A 24,906-nucleotide genomic window follows, 5' to 3' on the forward strand; every position below is an offset into this window, starting at 1 on the left:
CCAAGCCCTGGCCGCGCCGACCTACCCCCTGGGCCCCTCGTGTGGCCCCTCGCGTTGACCCTCCGCCTACTTAAAGCTTCCGTCGCGAAAACCCCAGTACCGAGAGCCACGATACGGAAAACCTTACAGAGACGCCGCCGCCGCGAATCCCATCTCGGGGGATTCAGGAGATCGCCTCCGGCACCCTGCCGGAGAGGGGATTCATCTCCCGGAGGACTCTACACCGCCATGGTCGCCTCCGGAGTGATGAGTGAGTAGTTCACCCCTGGACCATGGGTCCATAGCAGTAGCTAGATGGTCGTCTTCTCCTTGTTGTGCTTCATTGTTAGATCTTGTGAGCTGCCTAACATGATCAAGATCATCTATCCGTAATACTATATGTTGTGTTTGTCGGGATCCGATGGATAGAGAGTACTATGATTATGGTGATTATCAATCTATTGTTTATGTGTTGTTTATGATCTTGCATGCTTTCCGTTATTAGTAGAGGCTCGGCCAAGTTTTTACTCTTAACTCCAAGAGGGAGTATTTATGCTCGATAGTGGGTTCATGCCTGCATTTACACCGGGACGAGTGACGTAAAGTTCTAAGGTTGTGTTGTGCTGTTGCCACTAGGGATAAAACATTGATGCTATGTCTAAGGATGTAGTTGTTGATTACATTACGCACCATACTTAATGCAATTGTCCGTTGCTTTGCAACTTAATACTGGAGGGGTTCGGACGATAACCTCGAAGGTGGACTTTTTAGGCATAGATGCAGTTGGATGGCGGTCTATGTACTTTGTCGTAATGCCCGGATTAAATCTCACTATATTTATCATATCATGTATATGCATTGTTATGCCTTTCTCTATTTGTCAATTGCCCGACCGTAATTTGTTCACCCAACATGCTTTTATCTTATGGGAGAGACACCTCTAGTGAACTCGTGGACCCCGGTCCTATTCTTTACATAGCATACAATTTATCGCAATACTTGTGTTTTATTATTTTCTTGCAAACATCTTCCACTCGATACGTTTAATCCTTTGTTACAGCAAGCCGGTGAGATTGACAACCTCACTCGTTTCGTTGGGGCAAAGTACTTGGGTTGTGTTGTGCAGGTTCCGCGTTGGCGCCGGAATCCCCGGTGTTGCGCCGCATCACATTTCGCGACCATCAACCTTCAACGTGCTTCTTGGCTCCTCCTGGTTCGATTAAACCTTGGTTTCTTTCTGAGGGAAAACTTGCCACTGTGCGCATCATACCTTCCTCTTGGGGTTCCCAACGGACGTGTACATTTACGCGCATCAGCAGGTAAAGAGGCGGCACGAGGGGCCCACACCATAGGTCGGCGCGGCCAGGGCCTGGGCCGCGCCGCCCTGGTGTTTCGCCACCTCGTGGCCCCACTTCGACTCTCCTTCGGTCTTCTGGAAGCTTCGTGCAAAAATAGGACCCTGGGCGTTGATTTCGTCCAATTCCGAGAATATTTCCTTACTAGGATTTCTGAAACCAAAAACAGCAGAAAACAGCAACTGGCTCTTCGGCATCTTGTTAATAGGTTAGTTCCAGAAAATGCGTAAATACAACATATAATGTGTATAAAACATGTAGATATCATCAATAATGTAGCATGGAACATAAGAAATTATCGATACGTTGGAGACGTATCAGCATCCGCAAGCTTAGTTCTGCTCGTCCCGAGCAAGTAAAACGATAACAAAGATAATTTCTGAAGTGACATGCCATCATAATCTTGATCATACTATTTGTAAACATATGTAATGAATGCAGCGATCAAAACAATGGTAATGACATGAGTAAACAAATGAATCATAAAGCAAAGACTTTTCATGAATAGTACTTCAAGACAAGCATCAATAAGGCTGACTTCTTTTCGGCTTCTAGCCTGGCTTCGAGGTGGGGGACAGCCGAAGCCCGAAAGAAGTCTCCGGCTTAAACCGAGCTTATTTCCACCGTTAAGCTGCCTTCATGTGTATTTTGAGAATCTGGGTCGGAGGTGTTTCTCCAGAGTTTCCCGAGCTTCTGCGTTTACAACCCGAAGCGGTATATGAAATTGCCCATCTTTTTCTCTTCAAATTACAGCTCGTGCCACCGCCCAGAGTACCACCAGGGATGGAAAGAAAAGAAAATGAAAAAAGGCAAAACGAATCGGTACGCCTGGCCGCACCACCCCGCATCGTTCCTAGGCGACATGGGCGATAGGGTTTCTTGTCCTCACACCCCCGCCGCCGGCGCTGCTCCCCCGCCGCCGGCGCCTCCCCCCGCCGCCGGTGCTGCTCCCCCGCCGCCGGCGCCTCCCCCCGCTTCTCCGCCTCATCTCCATCCCGCTCGGCGTCTGAAGTCCCCCCTGGAGGTCTTGCCTGTCCGCCCGAAGACGACGGTTCCGTCCGCCTCAGCCGCTCGTACCTTCACCTCCGCCGCGCCTAGCTTCGCCTCCGACGCTTGATGTCGATGTCCCAACCGACCGTACTCCCTCTTTCCATTTTGTCCTCTGTTGCACATCCTATATTACTTCCAAGATCTGATGTTCTCTGTCGCATATCCTATATTACTTCCAAAATTGTAGAAGCCCAAAAGAAGTGTCCAGTGGGGCTTCTAGGAGCTTCTCCCCACTACCGTTTCTCCCCACCGTTTCCTAGAAGCCGGCTTCTCCATAAGCTTAAGCCGAAAAGAAGTCACCCTAAGTCTTGCATAAGAGTTAACTCATAAAGCAATAAATCAAAGTAAAGGTATTGAAGCAACTCAAAGGAAGATTAAGTTTCAGCGGTTGCTTTCAACTTATAACATGTATATCTCATGGATAGTGTCAACATAGAGTAATATAACAAGTGCAATATGCAAGTATGTAGGAATCAATGCACAGTTCACACAAGTGTTTGCTTCTTAAGGTGGAGAGAGATAGGTGAACTGACTCAACAATAAAAGTAAAAGAAAGGTCCTTCAAAGAGGAAAGCATCGATTGCTGTATTTGTGCTAGAGCTTTTATTTTGAAAACATGAAACAATTTTGTCAACGGTAGTAATAAAGCATATGAGTTATGTAAATTATATATTACAAGTTGCAAGCCTCATGCATAGTATACTAATAGTGCCCGCAACTTGTCCTACTTAGCTTGGACTACCGGATCTTCGCAATGCACATGTTTCAGCCAAGTGTCACAAAGGGGTACCTCCATGCCGCCTGTACAAAGGTCTAAGGAGAAAGCTCGCATTTTGGATTTCTCGCTTTTGATTATTCTCAACTTAGACATCCATACCGGGACAACATGGACACAAATAATGGACTCCTCTTTAATGCATAAGCATGTAACAACAATTATTATTCTCATATGAGATTGAGGATATATGTCCAAACTGAAACTTCCACCATGATTCATGGCTTTAGTTAGCGGCCCAATGTTCTTCTCTAACAATATTCATGCTCCAACCATTAAGGTGGTAGATCTCTCTTACTTCAGACAGGACGAACATGCATAGCAACTCACATGATATTCAACAAAGAATAGTTGATGGCGTCCCCAGAAGCATGGTTATCGCACAACAAGCAACTTAATAAAAGATAAAGTGCATAAGTACATATTCAATACTACAATAGTTTTTAAGGCTATTTTGTCCCATGAGCTATATATTGCAAAGGTGAATGATGGAATTTTAAAGGTAGCACTCAAGCAATTTACTTTGGAATGGCGGAGAAATACCATGTAGTAGGTAGGTATGGTGGACACAAATGGCATAGTGGTTGGCTCAAGGATTTTGGATGCATGAGAAGTATTCCCTCTCGATACAAGGTTTAGGCTAGCAAGGTTATTTGAAGCAAACTCAAGGATGAACCGGTGCAGCAAAACTCACATAAAAGACATATTGTAAACATTATAAGACTCTACACCATCTTCCTTGTTGTTCAAAACTCAATACTAGAAATTATCTAGACCTTAGAGAGACCAAATATGCAAACCAAATTTTAGCAAGCTCTATGTATTTCTTCATTAATGGGTGCAAAGTATATGATGCAAGAGCTTAAACATGAGCACAACAATTGCCAAGTATCACATTATCCAAGACATTTTAGAATTACTACATGTAGCATTTCCCAATTCCAACCATATAACAATTTAACGAAGAAGAAACTTCGCCTTGAACATTATGAGTAAAGCCTAAGGACATATTTGTTCATATGCAACAGCGGAGCGTGTCTCTCTCCCACAAAGTGAATGCTAGGATCCATTTTATTCAAACAAAAACAAAAACAAAAACAAACCGACGCTCCAAGCAAAGAACACAAGATGTGACTGAATAAAAATATAGTTTCAGGGGAGGAACCCGATGATGTTGTCGATGAAGAAGGGGATGCCTTGGGCATCCCCAAGCTTAGACGCTTGAGTCTTCTTAAAATATGCAGGGGTGAACCACGGGGGCATCCCCAAGCTTAGAGCTTTCACTCCTCTTGATCATAGTATATCATACTCCTCTCTTGACCCTTGAAAACTTCCTTCACACCAAACTTCAAGCAAACTCATTAGAGGATTAGTGCACAATTAATAATTCACATATTCAGAGGTGACACAATCATTCTTTACACTTCTGGACATTGCACAAAGCAACTGGACATTAATAGATCAAAGAAATTCATCCGACATAGCAAATATGGCAATGCGAAATAAAAGGCAGAATCTGTCAAAAACAGAACAGTTCGTAAAGACGAATTTTAAAATGACACCAGACTTGCTCAAATGGAAAAACTCAAAACTAATGAAAGTTGCGTACATATCTGAGGATCACGCTCGTAAATTGGCAGATTTTTTCGAATTTCTACAGAGACTTAGGCCCAGATTCGTGACAGACAGCAATGCTGTTTCTGCGCAGTGATCCCAAATATAACATCAACTTTAACATGGAAACTTAACTTGGCACAAAAACATGATAAGGAGAGGTTTTCTACAGTAGTAAACAACTTTCAAGACTCAAATATAAAACAAAGTACTGTAGTAAAAACATGGGTTGTCTCCCATAAGCGCTTTTCTTTAACGCCTTTCAGCTAGGCGCAGAAAGTGCAAATCAAGTATTATCAAGAGATGAAACATTTTCAGCGGGGTTTGGAGTTTTCTCAACCAAGCATAGTATATTGGATACATAAGTTTCAGCGTCTCCCTTTTCATTAGTCTTGGGCTTGCTATTCTCATCGAACAAATTTTCAGGAACAAGCCAAGCATAGTTATTTTCTAGTGCATCATTCATAGCTAGGAGTTTACATGGTATTGGTGCTTTGATCTCCCCACCATCATTAATATTATTAGTGTACCTTATTCTATCCATGTCCATTTTTTCAAGGAGACCAACAAAATTAGTATGAGAACCTAGCATATTAAATTTAGCAAAGACCTTTCTAGCCTCTCTTGCTAGACCACCAAATTCTCTAAGAAGAGTTTCTAAAACAAAATCTTTCTTTTCCCCTTATTCCATATCACCGAGTGTAAGAAACATGTGTTGGATTATAGGATTGAGATTAACAAATTTAGTTTCCAACATACGAACTAAAGCAGCAGCAGCAATTTCATAGGTAGGTGCAAGTTCTACCAAGTGTCTATCTTCAAAATCTTCAGTAATGCTAACATGATTGAAAAATTCTTCTATATTATTTCTCCCAACTATAGACCCACGTCCTACCGGTATGTCTTTTGTGGTAAAATTAAAAGGAAACATGATGCAATAAGCAAAAAGTAAACTAGGCAAACAAAGTAAAGACAAGTAACTAATTTTTTTGTGTTTTTGATATAGAGAGCAAGACAGTAAATAAAGTAAAACTAGCAACTAATTTTTTGTGTGTTTTGTTTAGGTGCAGCAAACAAAGTAGTAAATAAAATAAAGCAAGACAAAAACAAAGTAAAGAGATTGAGAAGTGGAGACTCCCCTTGCAGCGTGTCTTGATCTCCCCGGCAACGGCGCCAGAAAAGAGGCTTGCTGTGCGTAGATGTACACGTCCGTTGGGAACCCCAAGAGGAAGGTATGATGCGCACAGTGGCAAGTTTTCCCTCAGAAAGAAACCAAGGTTTATCGAACCAGGAGGAGCCAAGAAGCACGTTGAAGGTTGATGGTGGCGAAATGTAGTGCGGCGCAACACCAGGGATTCCGGCGCCAACGTGGAACCTGCACAACACAACCAAAGTACTTTGCCCCAACGAAACAGTGAGGTTGTCAATCTCACCGGCTTGCTGTAACAAACGATTAACCGTATTGTGTGGAAGATGATTGTTTGCAAGAAAACAGTAAAGAACAATTGCAGTAGATTGTATGCGATGTAAAGAATAGGACCGGGGTCCACAGTTCACTAGAGGTGTCTCTCCCATAAGATAAAAGCATGTTGGGTGAACAAATTACAGTCGGGCAATTGACAAAATAGAGAAGGGCATAATAATGCATATACATGATATGATAAATATAGTGAGATTTAATTGGGCATTACGACAAAGTACATAGACTGCCATCCAACTGCATCTATGCCTAAAAAGTCCACCTACAGGTTATCATCCGAACCCCTTTCAGTATTAAGTTGCAAAGCAACAGATAATTGCATTAAGTATGGTGCGTAATGTAATCGACAACTACATCCTTAGACATAGAATCAATGTTTTATCCCTAGTGGCAACAGCACATCACAACCTTAGAACTTTATGTCACTGTCCCAGGTATCAATGAAGGCATTAACCCACTATCGAGCATAAATACTCCCTCTTGGAGTTAAGAGTAAAAACTTGGCCAGAGCCTCTACTAATAACGGAGAGCATGCAAGATCATAAACAACACATAGGTAATAGATTGATAATCACCATAACATAGTATTCTCTATCCATCGGATCCCGACAAACACAACATATAGTATTACAGATAGATGATCTTGATCATGTTAGGCAGCTCACAAGATCCAACAATGAAGCACATAAGGAGAAGACGACCATCTAGCTACTGCTATGGACCCATAGTCCAGGGGTGAAGTACTCACTCATCACTCCGGAGGCGATCATGGCGATGAAGAGTCCTCCGGGAGATGAATCCCCTCTCCGGCAGGGTGCCGGAGGCGATCTCCTGAATCCCCCGAGATGGGATTCGCGTCGGCGGCGTCTCTGGAAGGTTTTCCGTATCGTGGCTCTCGGTACTGGGGGTTTCGCGACGGAGGCTTTAAGTAGGCGGAAGGGCAGGTAAAGAGGCGGCACGAGGGGCCCACACCATAGGTCGGCGCGGCCAGGGCCTGGGCCACGCCGCCCTGGTGTTTCGCCACCTCGTGGCCCCACTTCAACTCTCCTTCGGTCTTCTGGAAGCTTCGTGCAAAAATAGGACCCTGGGCGTTGATTTCGTCCAATTCCGAGAATATTTCCTTACTAGGATTTCTGAAACCAAAAACAGCAGAAAACAGCAACTGGCTCTTCGGCATCTTGTTAATAGGTTAGTTCCAGAAAATGTGTAAATACAACATATAATGTGTATAAAACATGTAGATATAATCAATAATGTAACATGGAACATAAGAAATTATTGATACGTTGGAGACGTATCACCCTTAGCCTCGATGGAGAACTACTCCCTCCTCATGGGAGACAGCAGCGGTGATGAAGATGGCGGTGGAGTCGATGGAGAAGCCTTCCGGGGGCACTTCCCCGTCCCGGCGGCGTGCCGGAACAGAGACTCCTGTCCCCCAGATCTTGGCTTCGCGATGGCGGCGGCTCTGGAAGGTTTCTCGTACCGTGGCTTATTCGTATCGAGGTTTTAGGTCAGGGGGCTTCTTATAGGCGAAGAGGCGGAGTCGGAAGGGCTACGGGGGGCCCACACAACAGGCCGCCCCCCTCTGGCCGCGCCGCCTTAGTGTGTGGGGCCCCTGTGGGCCCCCTCTGGTTCCTCTCGGGTGTTCTGGAAGCTCCCGGGAAAAATAAGATCTTGGGCGTTGATTTCGTCCAATTCCGAGAATATTTCCTTACTAGGATTTCGGAACCAAAAACAGCAGAAAACAGGAACTGGCACTTCAGCATCTCGTCAATGGGTTAGTTCCGGAAAACGCATCAAAACGATATAAAGTGTGAACAAAACATGTAGGTATTGTCATAAAACAAGCATGGAACATCAGAAATTATGGATACGTTGGAGACGTATCAACATCCCCAAGCTTAGTTCCTACTCGCCCTCGAGTAGGTAAACGATAACACAAATAATTTCTGAAGTGACATGCTACCATCATAATCTTGATCAACATTATTGTAAAGCATATGAGATGAATGGAGTGATATGAAGCAAAAGATTGCTAACAAAAGATGATGACTAAACAAATGAATCATATAGCAAAACTTTCATGAATAGTACTTTCAAGACAAGTATCAACAAGACTTGCATAAGAGCTAACTCATAAGCAATAAATTCTTAGTAGAATGCATTGAAGCAACACAAAGGAAGATAATAGTTTCAGCAATTGCTTTCAACTTTCAACATGCATATCTCATGGATAATTGTCAACACAGAGTAATATGATGAATGCAAATAAGCAAGTATGTAAGAATCAATGCACAGTAGACACAAGTGTTTGCTTCTAAGATGGAAGGAAATGGGTAAACTGACTCAATAATAAAGTAAAAGACAGGCCCCTTCGCAGAGGCAAGCAGGGATTAAATCATGTGCTAGAGCTTTTCAAGTTTTGAAATCATATAGAGAGCATAAAAGTAAAATTTTGAGAGGTGTTTGTTGTTGTCAACGAATGGTAGCGGGTACTCTAACTACCTTATCAACCAGGCTTTCAAGAGCGGCTCCCATGAAGGACGTTATCTCTACCAGCAAGGTAGATCATCCCTCTTCTCTTTTGTTTACACATGTACTTTAGTTTTATTTATTAGATGACACTCCCCCAACCTTTTGCTTACACAAGCCATGGCTAACCGAATCCTCGGGTGCGTTCCAACATTCACATACCATGGAGGAGTGTCTATTTGCAAATTTAAGTTGCTTACTGATAAATCAGAGCAAAACATGTGAAGAGAATTATTAATGCAAGTTAATTAATTGGGGCTGGGAACCCCATTGCCAGCTCTTTTTGCAAAATTATTGGATAAGCGGATGAGCCACTAGTCCATTGTGAAAGTATGTCAGAAGTAAATGACAAGATCGAAAGATAAAACACCACATACTTCCTCATGAGCTATAAAACATTGACACAAATAAGAGATAATAACTTTTGAATTGTTTAAAGGTAGCACATGAAGTATTTACTTGGAATGGCAGAAAATACCACATAGTAGGTAGATATGGTGGACACAAATGGCATGGGTTTTGGCTCAAGGTGTTTGGATGCACGAGAAGCATTTCCTCTCAGTACAAGTCTTTGGCTAGCAAGGTTGTTTGAAGAAAACACAAGTATAAACCGGTACAGCAAAACTTACATAAGAACATATTGCAAGCATTATAAGACTCTACATTGTCTTCCTTGTTGCTCAAACACTCTTACCAGAAAATATCTAGACCTTAGAGAGACCAATCATGCAAACCAAATTTCAACAAGCTCTACAGTAGTTCTTCACTACTAGATTTAAACTACATGATGCAAGAGCTTAAAACAATTGCCAAGTATCAAGTTATTCAAGAACATATGAAGCATTTTCTGATTCCAATCAAATAGCAACAAGTGAAGCGATCAACTTTTGCCCTTGAACATTAAAAGTAAAGCTAAGAACACATGTGTTCATACGCAACAGAGGAGCGTGTCTCTCTCCCACACATGAGCATGGATTTATTCAGAGAATGAAAATAAAAAACGAAAATAAAAGCACACAGACGCTCCAAGTAAAGTACATCAGATGTGACGGAATAAAAATATAGTTTCAATAGAAGAAACCTGATAAGTTGATGAAGAAGGGGATGACTTGGGCATCCCCAAGCTTAGACGCTTGAGTCTTCTTAAAATATGCAGGGATGAACCACTGGGGCATCCCCAAGCTTAGGCTTTTCACTCTTCTTGATCATATATCATCCTCCTCTCTTGACCCTTGAAAACTTCCTCCACACCAAACTTCAAGCAAACTCATTAGAGGGTTAGTGCATAATCAAAATTCATATGTTCAGAGGTGACACAATCATTCTTAACACTTCTGGACATTGCACAAAGCTTCTGAAAGTTAATGGAACAAAAAAACTCATTCAACATAGCAAAAGCGGCAATGCAAAATAAAAGGCAGAATCTGTCAAAAACAGAACAGTCCGTAAAGACGAATTTGGCAGGGGCACTTAACTTGCTCAAATGGAAAAACGCAAAACTAATGAAAGTTGCGTACATATCTGAGGATCACACACGTAAATTTGCAGATTTTCTGAGTTACCTACAGAGACTTCTGCGCGAATTCGTGACAGACAGCAAATCTGTTTCTGCGCAGTAAACCAAATCTAGCATCAACTTTACCATAGAGACTTTACTTGGCACAAAAACATGATAAGGAGAGGTTGCTAAACTAGTAAACAACTTCCAAGACTCAACAAAACAGTAGCAAAATAAACACATGGGTTATCTCCCAAGAAGTGCTTTCTTTATAGCCATTTAAGATGGGCTCAGTAATTTTAATGATACTCTTGCAAGAAATAAGAGTTGAAGCAAAAGAGAGCATCAAGAAGCAAATTCAAAGCACATTTAAGCCTAACCCACTTCCTATGAGAAGGAATCTTGTACACAAATAAATTCATGAAGAACAAATTGGTAAGCATAGAAAAGCAACACAAGCGCAATTTCAAGATTCTCAACATAAAGAGGGAAACCATGTTTCCCTCTCTCATAATAACTTTCAGTAGCATCATGAACAAACTCAACAATATAACTATCACATACAACATGCTTGTCATGAGCCACATGCATAAAATTATTACTCTCCACATAAGCATAATCAATTTTATTAGTTGTAGTGGGAGCAAATTCAACAAAGTAGCTATCATTATTATTCTCATCAAGTGTAGGAGGCATAGTATAATCATAATAAAATTTACTCTCCATAGTAGGTGGCACCAAAAGACCACTATCATTATAATCATCATAAATAGGAGGCAAAGTATCATCAAAGAAAATTTTCTCCTCAATGCTTGGGGGACTAAAAATATCATGCTCATCAAAACCAGCTTCCCCAAGCTTAGAATTTTCCATATCATTAACAACAATGGTGTTCAAAGCGTTCATACTAATATCATTGCTACTAGCATGCAAATAAGATTCCATAGGTTTTTTAATTTTCGCAGACAAACAATCCATGTCTTAACTCAGGAAATAGAAATAAAAGCTCACCTGTTACTTTCCATTATGCCTAACTAGTGTAAACAAGAAACCAAAAGATGCAATTGCAGGATCTAAAGGAAATAGCTTCGAGTACTTACAACGGCGCCGGAAAATAGCTTAGTAGCCGAGATCCGGAGTGTGAGTACCTTTTCCCTTTCCTCCCCGGCAACGGCGCCAGAAAATAGCTTGATGTCTACTCACGCTTCTTTTCCTGTAGACAGTGTTGGGCCTCCAAGAGCGAGAGGTTTGTAGAACGAGCAACAAGTTTTTCCTTAAGTGGATCACCCAAGGTTTATCGAACTCGGGGAGGAAGAGGTCAAAGATATCCCTCTCAAGCAACCCCGCAATCACGATACAAGAAGTCTCTTGTGTCCCCAACACACCTAATACACTTGTCGGATGTATAGGTGCACTAGTTCGGCGAAGAGATAGTGAAATACAAGTAGTATGGATGTATATGAGTGGTAATAGTAATCTGAATAAAATATGGCAGCGAGTAAACATGCAACAAAACAAGTAAATAAACGAGAGATTCGATGTTTGGAAACAAGGCCTAGGGATCATACTTTCACTAGTGGACACTCTCAACATTGATCGCATAATAAATAATAACTTCTCTCATTTGTGCTACATACACTCTTTTGTTGGATGACAAACACCATTTGTTGCGTAGGGCTACAAGAGCTCCCTCAAGCCGGAGTTAACAAGCGCCACAACTTTCGGCATTCATATTTAAGTAACCTTAGAGCATAATAGATCTTTGCAAAATAAACCGAGTACTAACATAGCATACACACTGTCACCATTACACTATGAAAGGGGGAATAGATCACATCAATACTATCATAGCGATAATCAACTCCATAACCTACAAGAGATTATGATCATAATCTACGACAAGAACCACACGATGCACACACTGTCACCATTACACCATGCAGGAGGAATAGACTACTTTAATAACATCACATGAGTAGCACATAGACTAGTAGCGATACAAAGCATATTGCAATCATAAAGGGATATAAATAAGCACTTCACTATGCTATTCATAACAGTGAATAAGTATTCTGTGAAATATAGCCTAAGAGACCCACACGGTGCACACACTCGTCACCTTTACACACGTGGGACAAGGAGTCTCCGGAGATCACATAAGTAAAATCCACTTGACTAGCATAATGACATCTAGATTACAAGCATCATCATATGAATCTCAATCATGTAAGGCAGCTCATGAGATTATTGTATTGAAGTACATAGGAGAGAGATTAACCACATAGCTACCGGTACAGCCCTTAGCCTCGATGGAGAACTACTCCCTCCTCATGGGAGACAGCAGCGGTGATGAAGATGGCGGTGGAGTCGATGGAGAAGCCTTCCGGGGGCACTTCCCCGTCCCGGCGGCGTGCCGGAACAGAGACTCCTGTCCCCCAGATCTTGGCTTCACGATGGCGGCGGCTCTGGAAGGATTCTCGTACCGTGGCTTATTCGTATCGAGGTTTTAGGTCAGGGGGCTTCTTATAGGCGAAGAGGCGGAGTCGGAAGGGCTACGGGGGGCCCACACAACAGGCCGCCCCCCCCCCTCTGGCCGCGCCGCCTTAGTGTGTGGGGCCCCTGTGGGCCCCCTCTGGTTCCTCTCGGGTGTTCTGGAAGCTCCCGGGAAAAATAAGATCTTGGGCGTTGATTTCGTCCAATTCCGAGAATATTTCCTTACTAGGATTTCTGAAACCAAAAACAGCAGAAAACAGGAACTGGCACTTCAGCATCTCGTCAATAGGTTAGTTACGGAAAACGCATCAAAACGATATAAAGTGTGAACAAAACATGTAGGTATTGTCATAAAACAAGCATGGAACATCAGAAATTATGGATACGTTGGAGACGTATTAGCATCCCCAAGCTTAGTTCCTACTCGCCCTCGAGTAGGTAAACGATAACACAAATAATTTCTGAAGTGACATGCTACCATCATAATCTTGATCAACATTATTGTAAAGCATATGAGATGAATGGAGTGATATGAAGCAAAAGATTGCTAACAAAAGATGATGACTAAACAAATGAATCATATAGCAAAACTTTCATGAATAGTACTTTCAAGACAAGTATCAACAAGACTTGCATAAGAGCTAACTCATAAGCAATAAATTCTTAGTAGAATGCATTGAAGCAACACAAAGGAAGATAATAGTTTCAGCAATTGCTTTCAACTTTCAACATGCATATCTCATGGATAATTGTCAACACGGAGTAATATGATGAATGCAAATAAGCAAGTATGTAAGAAATCAATGCACAGTAGACACAAGTGTTTGCTTCTAAGATGGAAGGAAATGGGTAAACTGACTCAACAATAAAGTAAAAGATAGGCCCCTTCGCAGAGGCAAGCAGGGATTAAATCATGTGCTAGAGCTTTTCAAGTTTTGAAATCATATAGAGAGCATAAAAGTAAAATTTTGAGAGGTGTTTGTTGTTGTCAACGAATGGTAGCGGGTACTCTAACTACCTTATCAACCAGGCTTTCAAGAGCGGCTCCCATGAAGGACGTTATCTCTACCAGCAAGGTAGATCATCCCTCTTCTCTTTTGTTTACACATGTACTTTAGTTTTATTTATTAGATGACACTCCCCCAACCTTTTGCTTACACAAGCCATGGCTAACCGAATCCTCGGGTGCGTTCCAACATTCACATACCATGGAGGAGTGTCTATTTGCAAATTTAAGTTGCTTACTGATAAATCAGAGCAAAACATGTGAAGAGAATTATTAATGCAAGTTAATTAATTGGGGCTGGGAACCCCATTGCCAGCTCTTTTTGCAAAATTATTGGATAAGCGTCCATTGTGAAAGTATGTCAGAAGTAAATGACAAGATCGAAAGATAAAACACCACATACTTCCTCATGAGCTATAAAACATTGACACAAATAAGAGATAATAACTTTTGAATTGTTTAAAGGTAGCACATGAAGTATTTACTTGGAATGGCAGAAAATACCACATAGTAGGTAGATATGGTGGACACAAATGGCATGGGTTTTGGCTCAAGGTGTTTGGATGCACGAGAAGCATTTCCTCTCAGTACAAGTCTTTGGCTAGCAAGGTTGTTTGAAGCAAACACAAGTATAAACCGGTACAGCAAAACTTACATAAGAACATATTGCAAGCATTATAAGACTCTACACTGTCTTCCTTGTTGCTCAAACACTCTTACCAGAAAATATCTAGACCTTAGAGAGACCAATCATTCAAACCAAATTTCAACAAGCTCTACAGTAGTTCTTCACTACTAGATTTAAACTACATGATGCAAGAGCTTAAACATGATTTATGAGAGCTCAAAACAATTCCCAAGTATCAAGTTATTCAAGAACATATGAAGCATTTTCCGATTCCAATCAAATAGCAACAAGTGAAGCGATCAACTTTCGCCCTTGAACATTAAAAGTAAAGCTAAGAACACATGTGTTCATACGCAACAGAGGAGCGTGTCTCTCTCCCACACATGAGCATGGATTTATTCAGAGAATGAAAATAAAAAAATGAAAATAAAAGCACACAGACGCTCCAAGTAAAGTACATAAGATGTGACGGAATAAAAATATAGTTTCAATAGAAGAAACCTGATAAGTTGATGAAGAAGGGGATGCCTTGGGCATCCCCAAGCTTAGACGCTTGAGTCTTCTTAAAATATGCAGGGATAAACCACTGGGGCATCCCCAAGCTTAGGCTTTTCACTCTTCTTGATCATATATCATCCTCCTCTCTTGACCCTTCAAAACTTCCTCCACACCAAACTTCAAGCAAACTCATTAGAGGGTTAGTGCATAATCAAAATTCACATGTTCAGAGGTGATACAATCATTCTTAACACTTATGGACATTGCACAAAGCTTCTGAAAGTTAATGGAACAAAAAAACTCATTCAACATAGCAAAAGCGGCAATGCAAAATAAAAGGCAGAATCTGTCAAAAACAGAACAGTCCGTAAAGACGAATTTGGCAGGGCCACTTAACTTGCTCAAATGGAAAAACGCAAAACTAATGAAAGTTGCGTACATATCTGAGGATCACACGCGTAAATTTGCAGATTTTTCTGAGTTACCTACAGAGACTTCTGCGCGAATTCGTGACAGACAGCAAATCTGTTTCTGCGCAGTAAACCAAATCTAGCATCAACTTTACCATAGAGACTTTACTTGGCACAAAAACATGATAAGGAGAGGTTGCTAAAGTAGTAAACAACTTCCAAGACTCAACAAAACAGTAGCAAAATAAACACATGGGTTATCTCCCAAGAAGTGCTTTCTTTATAGCCATTTAAGATGGGCTCAGTAATTTTAATGATACTCTTGCAAGAAATAAGAGTTGAAGCAAAAGAGAGCATCAAGAAGCAAATTCAAAGCACATTTAAGCCTAACCCACTTCCTATGAAAAGGAATCTTGTACACAAATAAATTCATGAAGAACAAATTGGTAAGCATAGAAAAGCAACACAAGCGCAATTTCAAGATTCTCAACATAAAGAGGGAAACCATGTTTCCCTCTCTCATAATAACTTTCAGTAGCATCATGAACAAACTCAACAATATAACTATCACATACAACATTCTTGTCATGAGCCACATGCATAAAATTATTACTCTCCACATAAGCATAATCAATTTTATTAGTTGTAGTGGGAGCAAATTCAACAAAGTAGCTATCATTATTATTCTCATCAAGTGTAGGAGGCATAGTATAATCATAATAAAATTTACTCTCCATAGTAGGTGGCACCAAAAGACCACTATCATTATAATCATCATAAATAGGAGGCAAAGTATCATCAAAGAAAATTTTCTCCTCAATGCTTGGGGGACTAAAAATATCATGCTCATCAAAACCAGCTTCCCCAAGCTTAGAATTTTCCATATCATTAACAACAACGGTGTTCAAAGCGTTCATACTAATATCATTGCTACTAGCATGCAAATAAGATTCCATAGGTTTTTTAATTTTCGCAGCAAACAATCCATGTCTTAACTCAGGAAATAGAAATAAAAGCTCACTGTTACTTTCCATTATGCCTAACTAGTGTAAACAAGAAACCAAAAGATGCAATTGCAGGATCTAAAGGAAATAGCTTCGAGTACTTACAACGGCGCCGGAAAATAGCTTAGTAGCCGAGATCCGGAGTGTGAGTACCTTTTCCCCTTCCTCCCCGGCAACGACGCCAGAAAATAGCTTGATGTCTACTCACGCTTCTTTTCCTGTAGACAGTGTTGGGCCTCCAAGAGCAGAGGTTTGTAGAATAGCAACAAGTTTTCCCTTAAGTGGATCACCCAAGGTTTATCGAACTCAGGGAGGAAGAGGTCAAAGATACCCCTCTCAAGCAACCCTGCAATCACGATACAAGAAGTCTCTTGTGTCCCCAACACACCTAATACACTTGTCAGATGTATAGGTGCACTAGTTCGGCGAAGAGATAGTGAAATACAAGTAGTATGGATGTATATGAGTGGTAATAGCAATCTGAATAAAATATGGCAGCGAGTAAACATGCAACAAAACAATAAATAAACGGAGATTCGATGTTTGGAAACAAGGCCTAGGGATCATACTTTCACTAGTGGACACTCTCAACATTGATCGCATAATAAATAATAACTTCTCTCATTTGTTCTACATACACTCTTTTGTTGGATGACAAACACCATTCGTTGCGTAGGGCTACAAGAGCTCCCTCAAGCCGGAGTTAACAAGCGCCACAACTTTCGGCATTCATATTTAAGTAACCTTAGAGCATAATAGATCTTTGCAAAATAAACCGAGTACTAACATAGCATACACACTTTCACCATTACACTATGAAAGGGGGAATAGATCACATCAATACTATCATAGCGATAATCAACTCCATAACCTACAAGAGATTATGATCATAATCTACGACAAGAACCACACGATGCACACACTGTCACCATTACACCATGCAGGAGGAATAGACTACTTTAATAACATCACATGAGTAGCACATAGACTAGTAGCGATACAAAGCATATTGCAATCATAAAGGGATATAAATAAGCACTTCACTATGATATTCATAACAGTGAATAAGTATTCTGTGAAATATAGCCTAAGAGACCCACACGGTGCACACACTGTCACCTTTACACACGTGGGACAAGGAGTCTCCAGAGATCACATAAGTAAAATCCACTTGACTAGCATAATGACATCTAGATTACAAGCATCATCATATGAATCTCAATCATGTAAGGCAGCTCATGAGATTATTGTATTGAAGTACATAGGAGAGAGATTAACCACATAGCTACCGGTACAGCCCTTAGCCTCGATGGAGAACTACTCCCTCCTCATGGGAGACAACAGCGGTGATGAAGATGGCAGTGGAGTCGATGGAGAAGCCTTCCGGGGGCACTTCCCCGTCCCGGCGGCGTGCCGGAATAGAGACTCCTGTCCCCCAGATCTTGGCTTCGCGATGGCGGCGGCTCTGGAAGGTTTCTCGTACCGTGGCTTATTCGTATCGAGGTTTTAGGTCAGGGGGCTTCTTATAGGCAAAGAGGCGCAGTCGGAAGGGCTACGGGGGGCCCACACAACAGGCCGGCGCCCCCCCTCTGGCCGCGCCGCCTTAGTGTGTGGGGCCCCTGTGGCCCCCTCTGGTTCCTCTCGGGTGTTCTGGAAGCTCCCGAGAAAAATAAGATCTTGGGCGTTGATTTTGTCCAATTCCGAGAATATTTCCTTACTAGGATTTCTGAAACCAAAAACAGCAGAAAACAGGAACTGACACTTCGGCATCTCGTCAATAGGTTACTTCCGGAAAACGCATCAAAACGATATAAAGTGTGAACAAAACATGTAGGTATTGTCATAAAACAAGCATGGAACATCAAAAATTATGGATACGTTGGAGACGTATCACCAAGCGGGGCCGCGGTGGTGGATTATGCATCGAGGCGGCGACGACGACGACGGCCTGTAGAGGAGGGGGCCTTTAGGCTCCTTCTCGGAGTCAAGTTCCACCGCCTTCGTGCATCAGCCCCCCCCCCCCCCGCCCCACACAGTCGTCTTCTCGACAAACGCCTGGTTTTTTCCTATTTGTTGAACTAGTTTATTGCATTTATACATTCACATTGACAACCTGGTCCCACCACTAATCAGTGACGGACTAATGTACCAGGAACTCAATTTCGTCATCAGGATTATCCGTGACGGTTAACCATGACACAATTTCATGTCATCATGCATGTATGATCATACGTGACAAAAAGTCCAATCCGTCACCTACTTACCTTAATACATGACAGACCAGACATTTGCCATCAGGAAATTTGTCACTGAATATGATATCTGGCGTAGTGTACACATGGGAGTCTGAGGAGAGGAGCAGAGGGGTGGTCGTGGCGACGACAGCCAAGCGGGGCCGCGGTGGTGGATTATGCATCGAGGCGGCGGCGACAACGACGGCCTGTAGAGGAGGGGGCCTTTAGGCTCCTTCTCGGAGCCAAGTTCCACCGCCTTCGTGCATCAGCCCCCCCCCCCGCCCCACACAGTCGTCTTCTCGACAAGGGGTAACCTTATCAATGCCCATAATGATGGACTTGGGTTTTCAGGAAGGAGAACGTTGGTGAACTCAAAGACCGATCAGCCAAACTAGGTAGCCGGCGAAGGTATGAACAATGGCGAAAATCGCCGAGATCGCATTATCGAGAATTAGGGTTACAGGGTGTTACGAGTTGTGGAATCTATCCCCTCTCGGTGGATCCTCCTAGCCTTTATATAGTGGGCTAGGTTTTAGAGTCCACCTCGAGATCAGTTACATCATGTTTGTCGGTTCACCCGACATGAGCCTATCTTTCCTATTTTACATAGTAATTGGCGTCAGCTTCATGTAGTTTACTTCATGGGCCTTCGCCGATTCCTTCCTGGACATCGTACCAAAGATGGTAAAACTGAGTACCCGATATGGCATCCCCATGTCAGTAGCCTCCGAGACTCTACTCGAGTCGAGTCTCAATCCTTTTGACTTCTTCCTTTACAACACGAACTTGTAATTAATTTATACTTTTAATCATTAAGAAGCTTCTTGATCATCGGGATATTAAGGAACAAACCTGATGCATTCGATAGATCAGGAATAAGTTAATTGCCTGGGCAAATCCGAGTAAACCTACTTCAAACTCGAGTCTCCAGACACGAATTTGGATAACTGGTGTAATTCAGCTCAGGCCACGACGAACTTATCAAGTTCTAAATTCCAGTTGAATTTATTTAGTGTACCTGACACGTCCATCAGGATTTGTCATCACATCGACGATGACATGGATATTTCTAGCAGAGCACAGTCTTTGGCGGTGCTAGGCCTCACAGTACGGAGCACGATGGTCTTACCTTTATGCTAAAAATCACGGATTCCAGACATATTCTACGGCGGACATGGTCTAGGATTATTTTTATCGGATATCTTGAAGTTGACGGGTTATTTTGGGTGCATGCACTCCCGATGGAAGTAAAGGACAAGGTAATGTTCATTAGTGTTTACCACTTGAACATGTACTCGAAACTTTGAGTGACTTCAACTTCTCTTGATTCTTGAACTTCTCTTGAACATGTACTTGAAACTTTGAGAGATCTCTGAGGATTTGCGCATGTCGCCACCGAATATCTAGATCAGAATTAATCTGCTCGCGTGCGCCCTTATATTCAGCTAATGTTACTTCACGAGGGCGTGGATCGAAGCTTCATTTTTCTATTGGTGCCATGAGACATGTTTAATAATATACTTTCATGACATTGATAGAGGTGAAGAGAGTCATGGTGGCTAAGAATGGTGGTTAAGAATGAAGGTTTTGAAGTTATGATGGAACAATTATTGGTTGCGATGAAGATTATGATGTACATGCTCTTCACGTGTGTCGGATGTTTGATCACATCAGCCCTGGCAAGAGGGAGTGGCAACACATGTGGACTGCATTTTAGTGCTCCTTGAGTACCGAGTCACGTTTTTTCAGGGTCTGGCCATCATCGGTTGTACTTGGCAATGATCTTGTGGAAGATATTGTTTTGGGAACTTTGTGCAAGGTGAAAACCCAAGATCTTTAATCGAGCGACCTTAACGCATGTGCATTATTTTTTCTTGGAAGCATTGCTTCTGAAGAATTATTTTATAGTTCAAGTGTTATATTCGGTGGTGGTTATAGTGCTGTTGTTGAGTGATTCATCACCGGCGTTGGGTCTTTGTTTTATGTTATCTTTCCCTTTATTCTTTGTTCTATTTCTCTTTGTTTTCATATGTTCTTTATTGTGTGCATCTTTGATGTCTTTCAACATTTTATTTGTGTAAAGACTGGGTGTAATTAATATCTTCACAAAATTAATATATTTTATAATTAATTTTTTGATTTTCCACAAACAAAATCGTATAAAATGGTATCTAACTCTAAAGTGTACAAATTATCATATAAATCCCGGTGGTCAGGAATATTTACTTTTTGTATTATTAAGGATGTGAGTTTTGAAATGTTTTGTTGTACGTGATGGTGATCTTGCTGAAGACATTGTTATTGGCCATCATTGATTGTATGTGACAATGATTTTGCTGAAGATACTATTTTTTTAGAAATTTAGACTTTTCTTCAAAGTGAAAATCCAAGATTTTCGATTGAACAACGATAATGCTTGCGTATTATTCTCTTCTTATAGGTATTGCTTTTGGGGAATTATTTTGCAGTTTGAGTGTTATATTCGGTGGTGGTTATAGTGCTGCTGTTGTAAGTGATTCATCACTGCCTCTTTTATGTTTTCTCTTTCTATTTTCTACTATGTGCATCCTTTTTTGATATCTCTGTGTACGAAGATTAAGTGTAATTAATATTTTCACGATATTAATATATTTTATAAAAATAAATACCAAAAACAAAACCATATAAAATGACATCTAACTCTAAACATATAAAATTAACATATAAATCCTGATGGTAAAGAACATTTAATTGTTTATTAATGAGGCCGTGTGTTAAACTTTAGCATTTCTATAGCATTTATTCAGGTTTGAGACTTTTGGTTCACTAATTTGACCGAAATTTGGACGGTTTCATTTGACAAGGCCAAGATTCGTGTTTTTTCACTCGGTTCATCAGAGGTGAGAGCACAGCACGGGAAGTATCGTAAACAAACCATGGCAACATACCGTACATGTAAATTGAAGTACCACCTTGATATTTTTTTATTACAGCGTACTGGAATTTGAAACTGAGATGGCTGACGAATAAAAAAGAATTCAGACATCATCGCCGGACTCGACCATACAACATCCATACCATACAGGCTCTAGACACGTAAATACACCAAAAGCAAAGCTGCAACCAAATGTGTGCTTGGAAATTATGAAAATGTATGAGAAGGAATGAAAGGAGAGCAAATTAAGCTGCAAAGCATTCATCTAGTGATCCCCAGTGATCTTCTCGGTGACGCTGGTGGTGTCCTTGGCGGCGCCGTTGCTGGCGTTGTTGCCGCCCATCCCCAGCGTGTTCACCACCGCGTCCTTGGCGCCCACCACCGCGCCCTTCACCGTCTCGGTGGCCTGCTGGAGGACGCTGCCGGTCTGGTCCTTGCCAGCCACGGCGGAGTCCTTGGCGTACTGCGCCGTCTCGGCCGCCTTCTGCTTCGCCAGCTCCGTCTTCTCGCCGAGGAAGCTGCCGGTCTGGTCCTTGCTCTCGACGGTCTTGTCCTTGGCGGCCTGTGCCGTCTCCGTCGTCCTGTCCTTGGCGGCCTGCGCCGTCCCGGCAGCCTTGTCCTTGGCCGCCTGCGCCGTCTCGGAGGTCTTGTCCTTGGCCTCGCCGGCCTTCTGCTTGGCGGCCTCCGTGGCGCCCTGCCCCTGGCCGGACGCGTTCCCCGCCAGGCCCGCCGCCCGGTCCTTGGCCTCGTACGCCTTGTCCTTGGCCGCGTCCATCACCTGCCCCGTCTTCTCCTGCAAAGTGCAAACGATCGCAAATCATTTCAGAATTCAGACACGGCGAACGCACGCGGCAACTCAGCACGAGCTCTTCAGAAATTTTATCGGGAACGATCAATGGAGATCGGGAAGACGTACCTGGGTGTGGCCCTTGGCCTCGCCGACGCGGTAGCTCGCCTGCTCCTGGTTGGATGCCATCTCTCACGTACACTACGAACACGAACTGAGAACAACTGCAAATTTCACTCTGAAAACAAGATTACTTGGGCTATTGCTTGACTTGGCTTCGATTGATCTGCCCTGCTTTAGATTATATAGGCCGCAGCTGCGGGACAGCAAGCGGGGACACGTCGAGGGGCCGAGAACAGTCGAACACGACGGACACGCAGAGAGGACACGCCTCCGTACCTTCGCGAAGCCTGGAGCCCTGGACATATCATGGGATGATTCGGTTGAACTCAATTAAAAAAGCCAAGGAGAAGACGAAGAAGGACAAGTAAACAAGTGGAAAGACAAGTTCAGTTACGAGATCGAGTGGATAGCACCGTTGCAGTGCATTGTCTTTCTTCTTTAAACGGAGCGATGTTGTGGCAGAATGGCTGAGCTCCGACTGGTCGATTGGATCTTGTGTGTGTGGTTGGTTTCGCCGTGACGCAGACCAAGCAATGGATATGGCCGCTGGAGCCACTACGAAGACTCATTTTTCGGAAAGTGCCTTTTATTTTTTTGCCAAAATGGTATAAAGCCATATATTTTTCTGAAACCAGCCTTTACAAGAAACATCCTTACGAAAAAATAAAACACGAGTTCTTGAAAAGTTTAGCACCATCTTTCTTCTATATCCCTGGACAGCGCGCGTCATGAGCAAAGCTCGATGCATCCTCTGGGCCTCCAATGTAGCAAAGTTGGTGTTGAAAAAAACTCGAAAAAACCCGGACACTAGAAGCAGCGGTTGAGAAGTCGTCGACGTAGACCAGAAGATGCCAGCGACTATGATCTCAACAGATCGATGTCCCGGGAAAGCCGCTGCCGAGAAAGGCCCGTGTGATAATCCTAGCTCTGGCAAAGGAGATGGTGAACACCAAACTCGCAAGTTTCCCAACAAAGTTATACCTGGCTGAGCTTCATCAAGTGGAGGCGGAACTTGAGGACACCAATACGCTGCGACAACATCCCCTCCACTGAGCGTTGCCGCCGTAGACAAAACCTTAACACGCCAGACCTAATGCCTGATCGACTCCAAACTTAAACCTTCAAACGCTCCTCGATGAAAGAACCTTAATTGGGGCAGACGGAATGACCTTTATTCTCGTCGCCGCCAATGCACCTACATCAAAGACAAAGAACTCGAACATATTACGGAAACCGGTCATCCGATCCGAGGTTCCGTGGAGGGCAGGGGAACCAGCGGCGGCGGTGTCAAGGGCCGAGGTCGCTAGATCGCTTTAACGATCGCCCCTATCGAGAGCCCTGGAAAAAAAAATAGTTCGGTTACCTATACGAGTTATAACCATCCTTCGAAAAGTGCATTTGGTACATAAGCGCCGGTGTTTCCAGTTTTTTTAAATAGGAACAATAGTTATGATACTCTAAAAAACTTATATGAAATATGTGTTTTCTGGAGGTATGGTAAAAAATTCAGGGAAAATATTTTGTATTTTAAGATATACCAAAAAAATTCTGACAAAAATATGATATTGATATCCCTATATACAGCCACAAATTTTATTTTATTTTGTACCTCAAGACAAACTCTAATGAAATTTCACACAATTATTCAGGACATACGGATGTATTCATGGAACTAATTTTTTATATTTTAAAATAAAAAAATTTAATTTTAAAAAGTAGGAGCACCGATGCTCGTGTGCACTAAATCTCTTCTCCTTATTTCCCCCTTTTACTCTCTCTCATCGAGCCACTCTTTGTGAGCGCTCCGCTTCTCCCGGCTCTTCTCCCCTTCTCCTCCAGTGTCCTCGTTGGCCGTAGTGAGTGGCCGTACATAGAAGTGACCGGGTTTACTTCATGATGTTTCCCTCAGTGGAGTATGGCGTTGTGCCGCTGTCCTCTCACCTGGCGTGGTCACAGTCGAGCAACGGCCATGGCATGGAGAAGCTCTCCCCCATCGATTTTTCAGGGTGAATGGTGTACGGAGGAAGTGGACCGAAAGGCGCCAGCTTGAATAAGCTCGACAAAGTGTGTTCTTGAGAGGGTCTGAATTAGTTGCTCCCCCTTCTTCTCAGCGGGCGTGGTGCTGCTGAAGATGGAGCGGGGAGACTGCCTTCAGAAACTCCTAGTTCTGCAGTTGTGAGGGATGGGGGTGTGCGTGCCTCGTGCTCCGGATGATGCGACGACAACCTTGTGTCGCCGTTATCCTTGGCCATCGGGGCCCCTCCATGCTAGGTTACAAGCTTAGCCCGAGCTATTTCTTCCTCCTGGCCTTGATGCCTTTTCGGAGGATCTTGGACCTCGGTGCAGGGTACCTCACTCGTGTCGCCCCAAGTGGTCGCGCTGCAGCATCGGCGCTGGTGCCTAGACTTTGAGGTTTTATGGCTGCGGCAGTGAAGACAAGAATCAATCCCTTTTTCGGTTATCTTTCTAGGGCCCTCTTTGCAAAGTTGAAGGAATGTTTTTTTTTCTTTCGAAATGGGGCAT

The 24,906-nt window shown here is 42.7% G+C and overlaps 1 protein-coding gene across 1 annotated transcript; it reads right to left on the bottom strand.

Moving 5' to 3' along the window:
* Window positions 1-21,464: 21,464 nt before the first annotated feature.
* LOC124649713 (late embryogenesis abundant protein 19-like) lies at window positions 21,465-22,827 on the bottom strand. The gene is made up of 2 exons (XM_047189297.1): window positions 22,390-22,827; window positions 21,465-22,266 (listed from the first exon to the last, which is right to left on the bottom strand). The coding sequence occupies exons 1-2, from the start codon at window positions 22,447-22,449 to the stop codon at window positions 21,739-21,741; spliced, it is 588 nt and encodes a 195-aa protein (XP_047045253.1). The 5' UTR covers window positions 22,450-22,827; the 3' UTR covers window positions 21,465-21,738.
* Between the last annotated feature and the right edge of the window lie 2,079 nt (window positions 22,828-24,906).

Source organism: Lolium rigidum, chromosome 4 (genome assembly GCF_022539505.1).
Source record: "Lolium rigidum isolate FL_2022 chromosome 4, APGP_CSIRO_Lrig_0.1, whole genome shotgun sequence".
NCBI lineage: Eukaryota > Viridiplantae > Streptophyta > Magnoliopsida > Poales > Poaceae > Lolium > Lolium rigidum.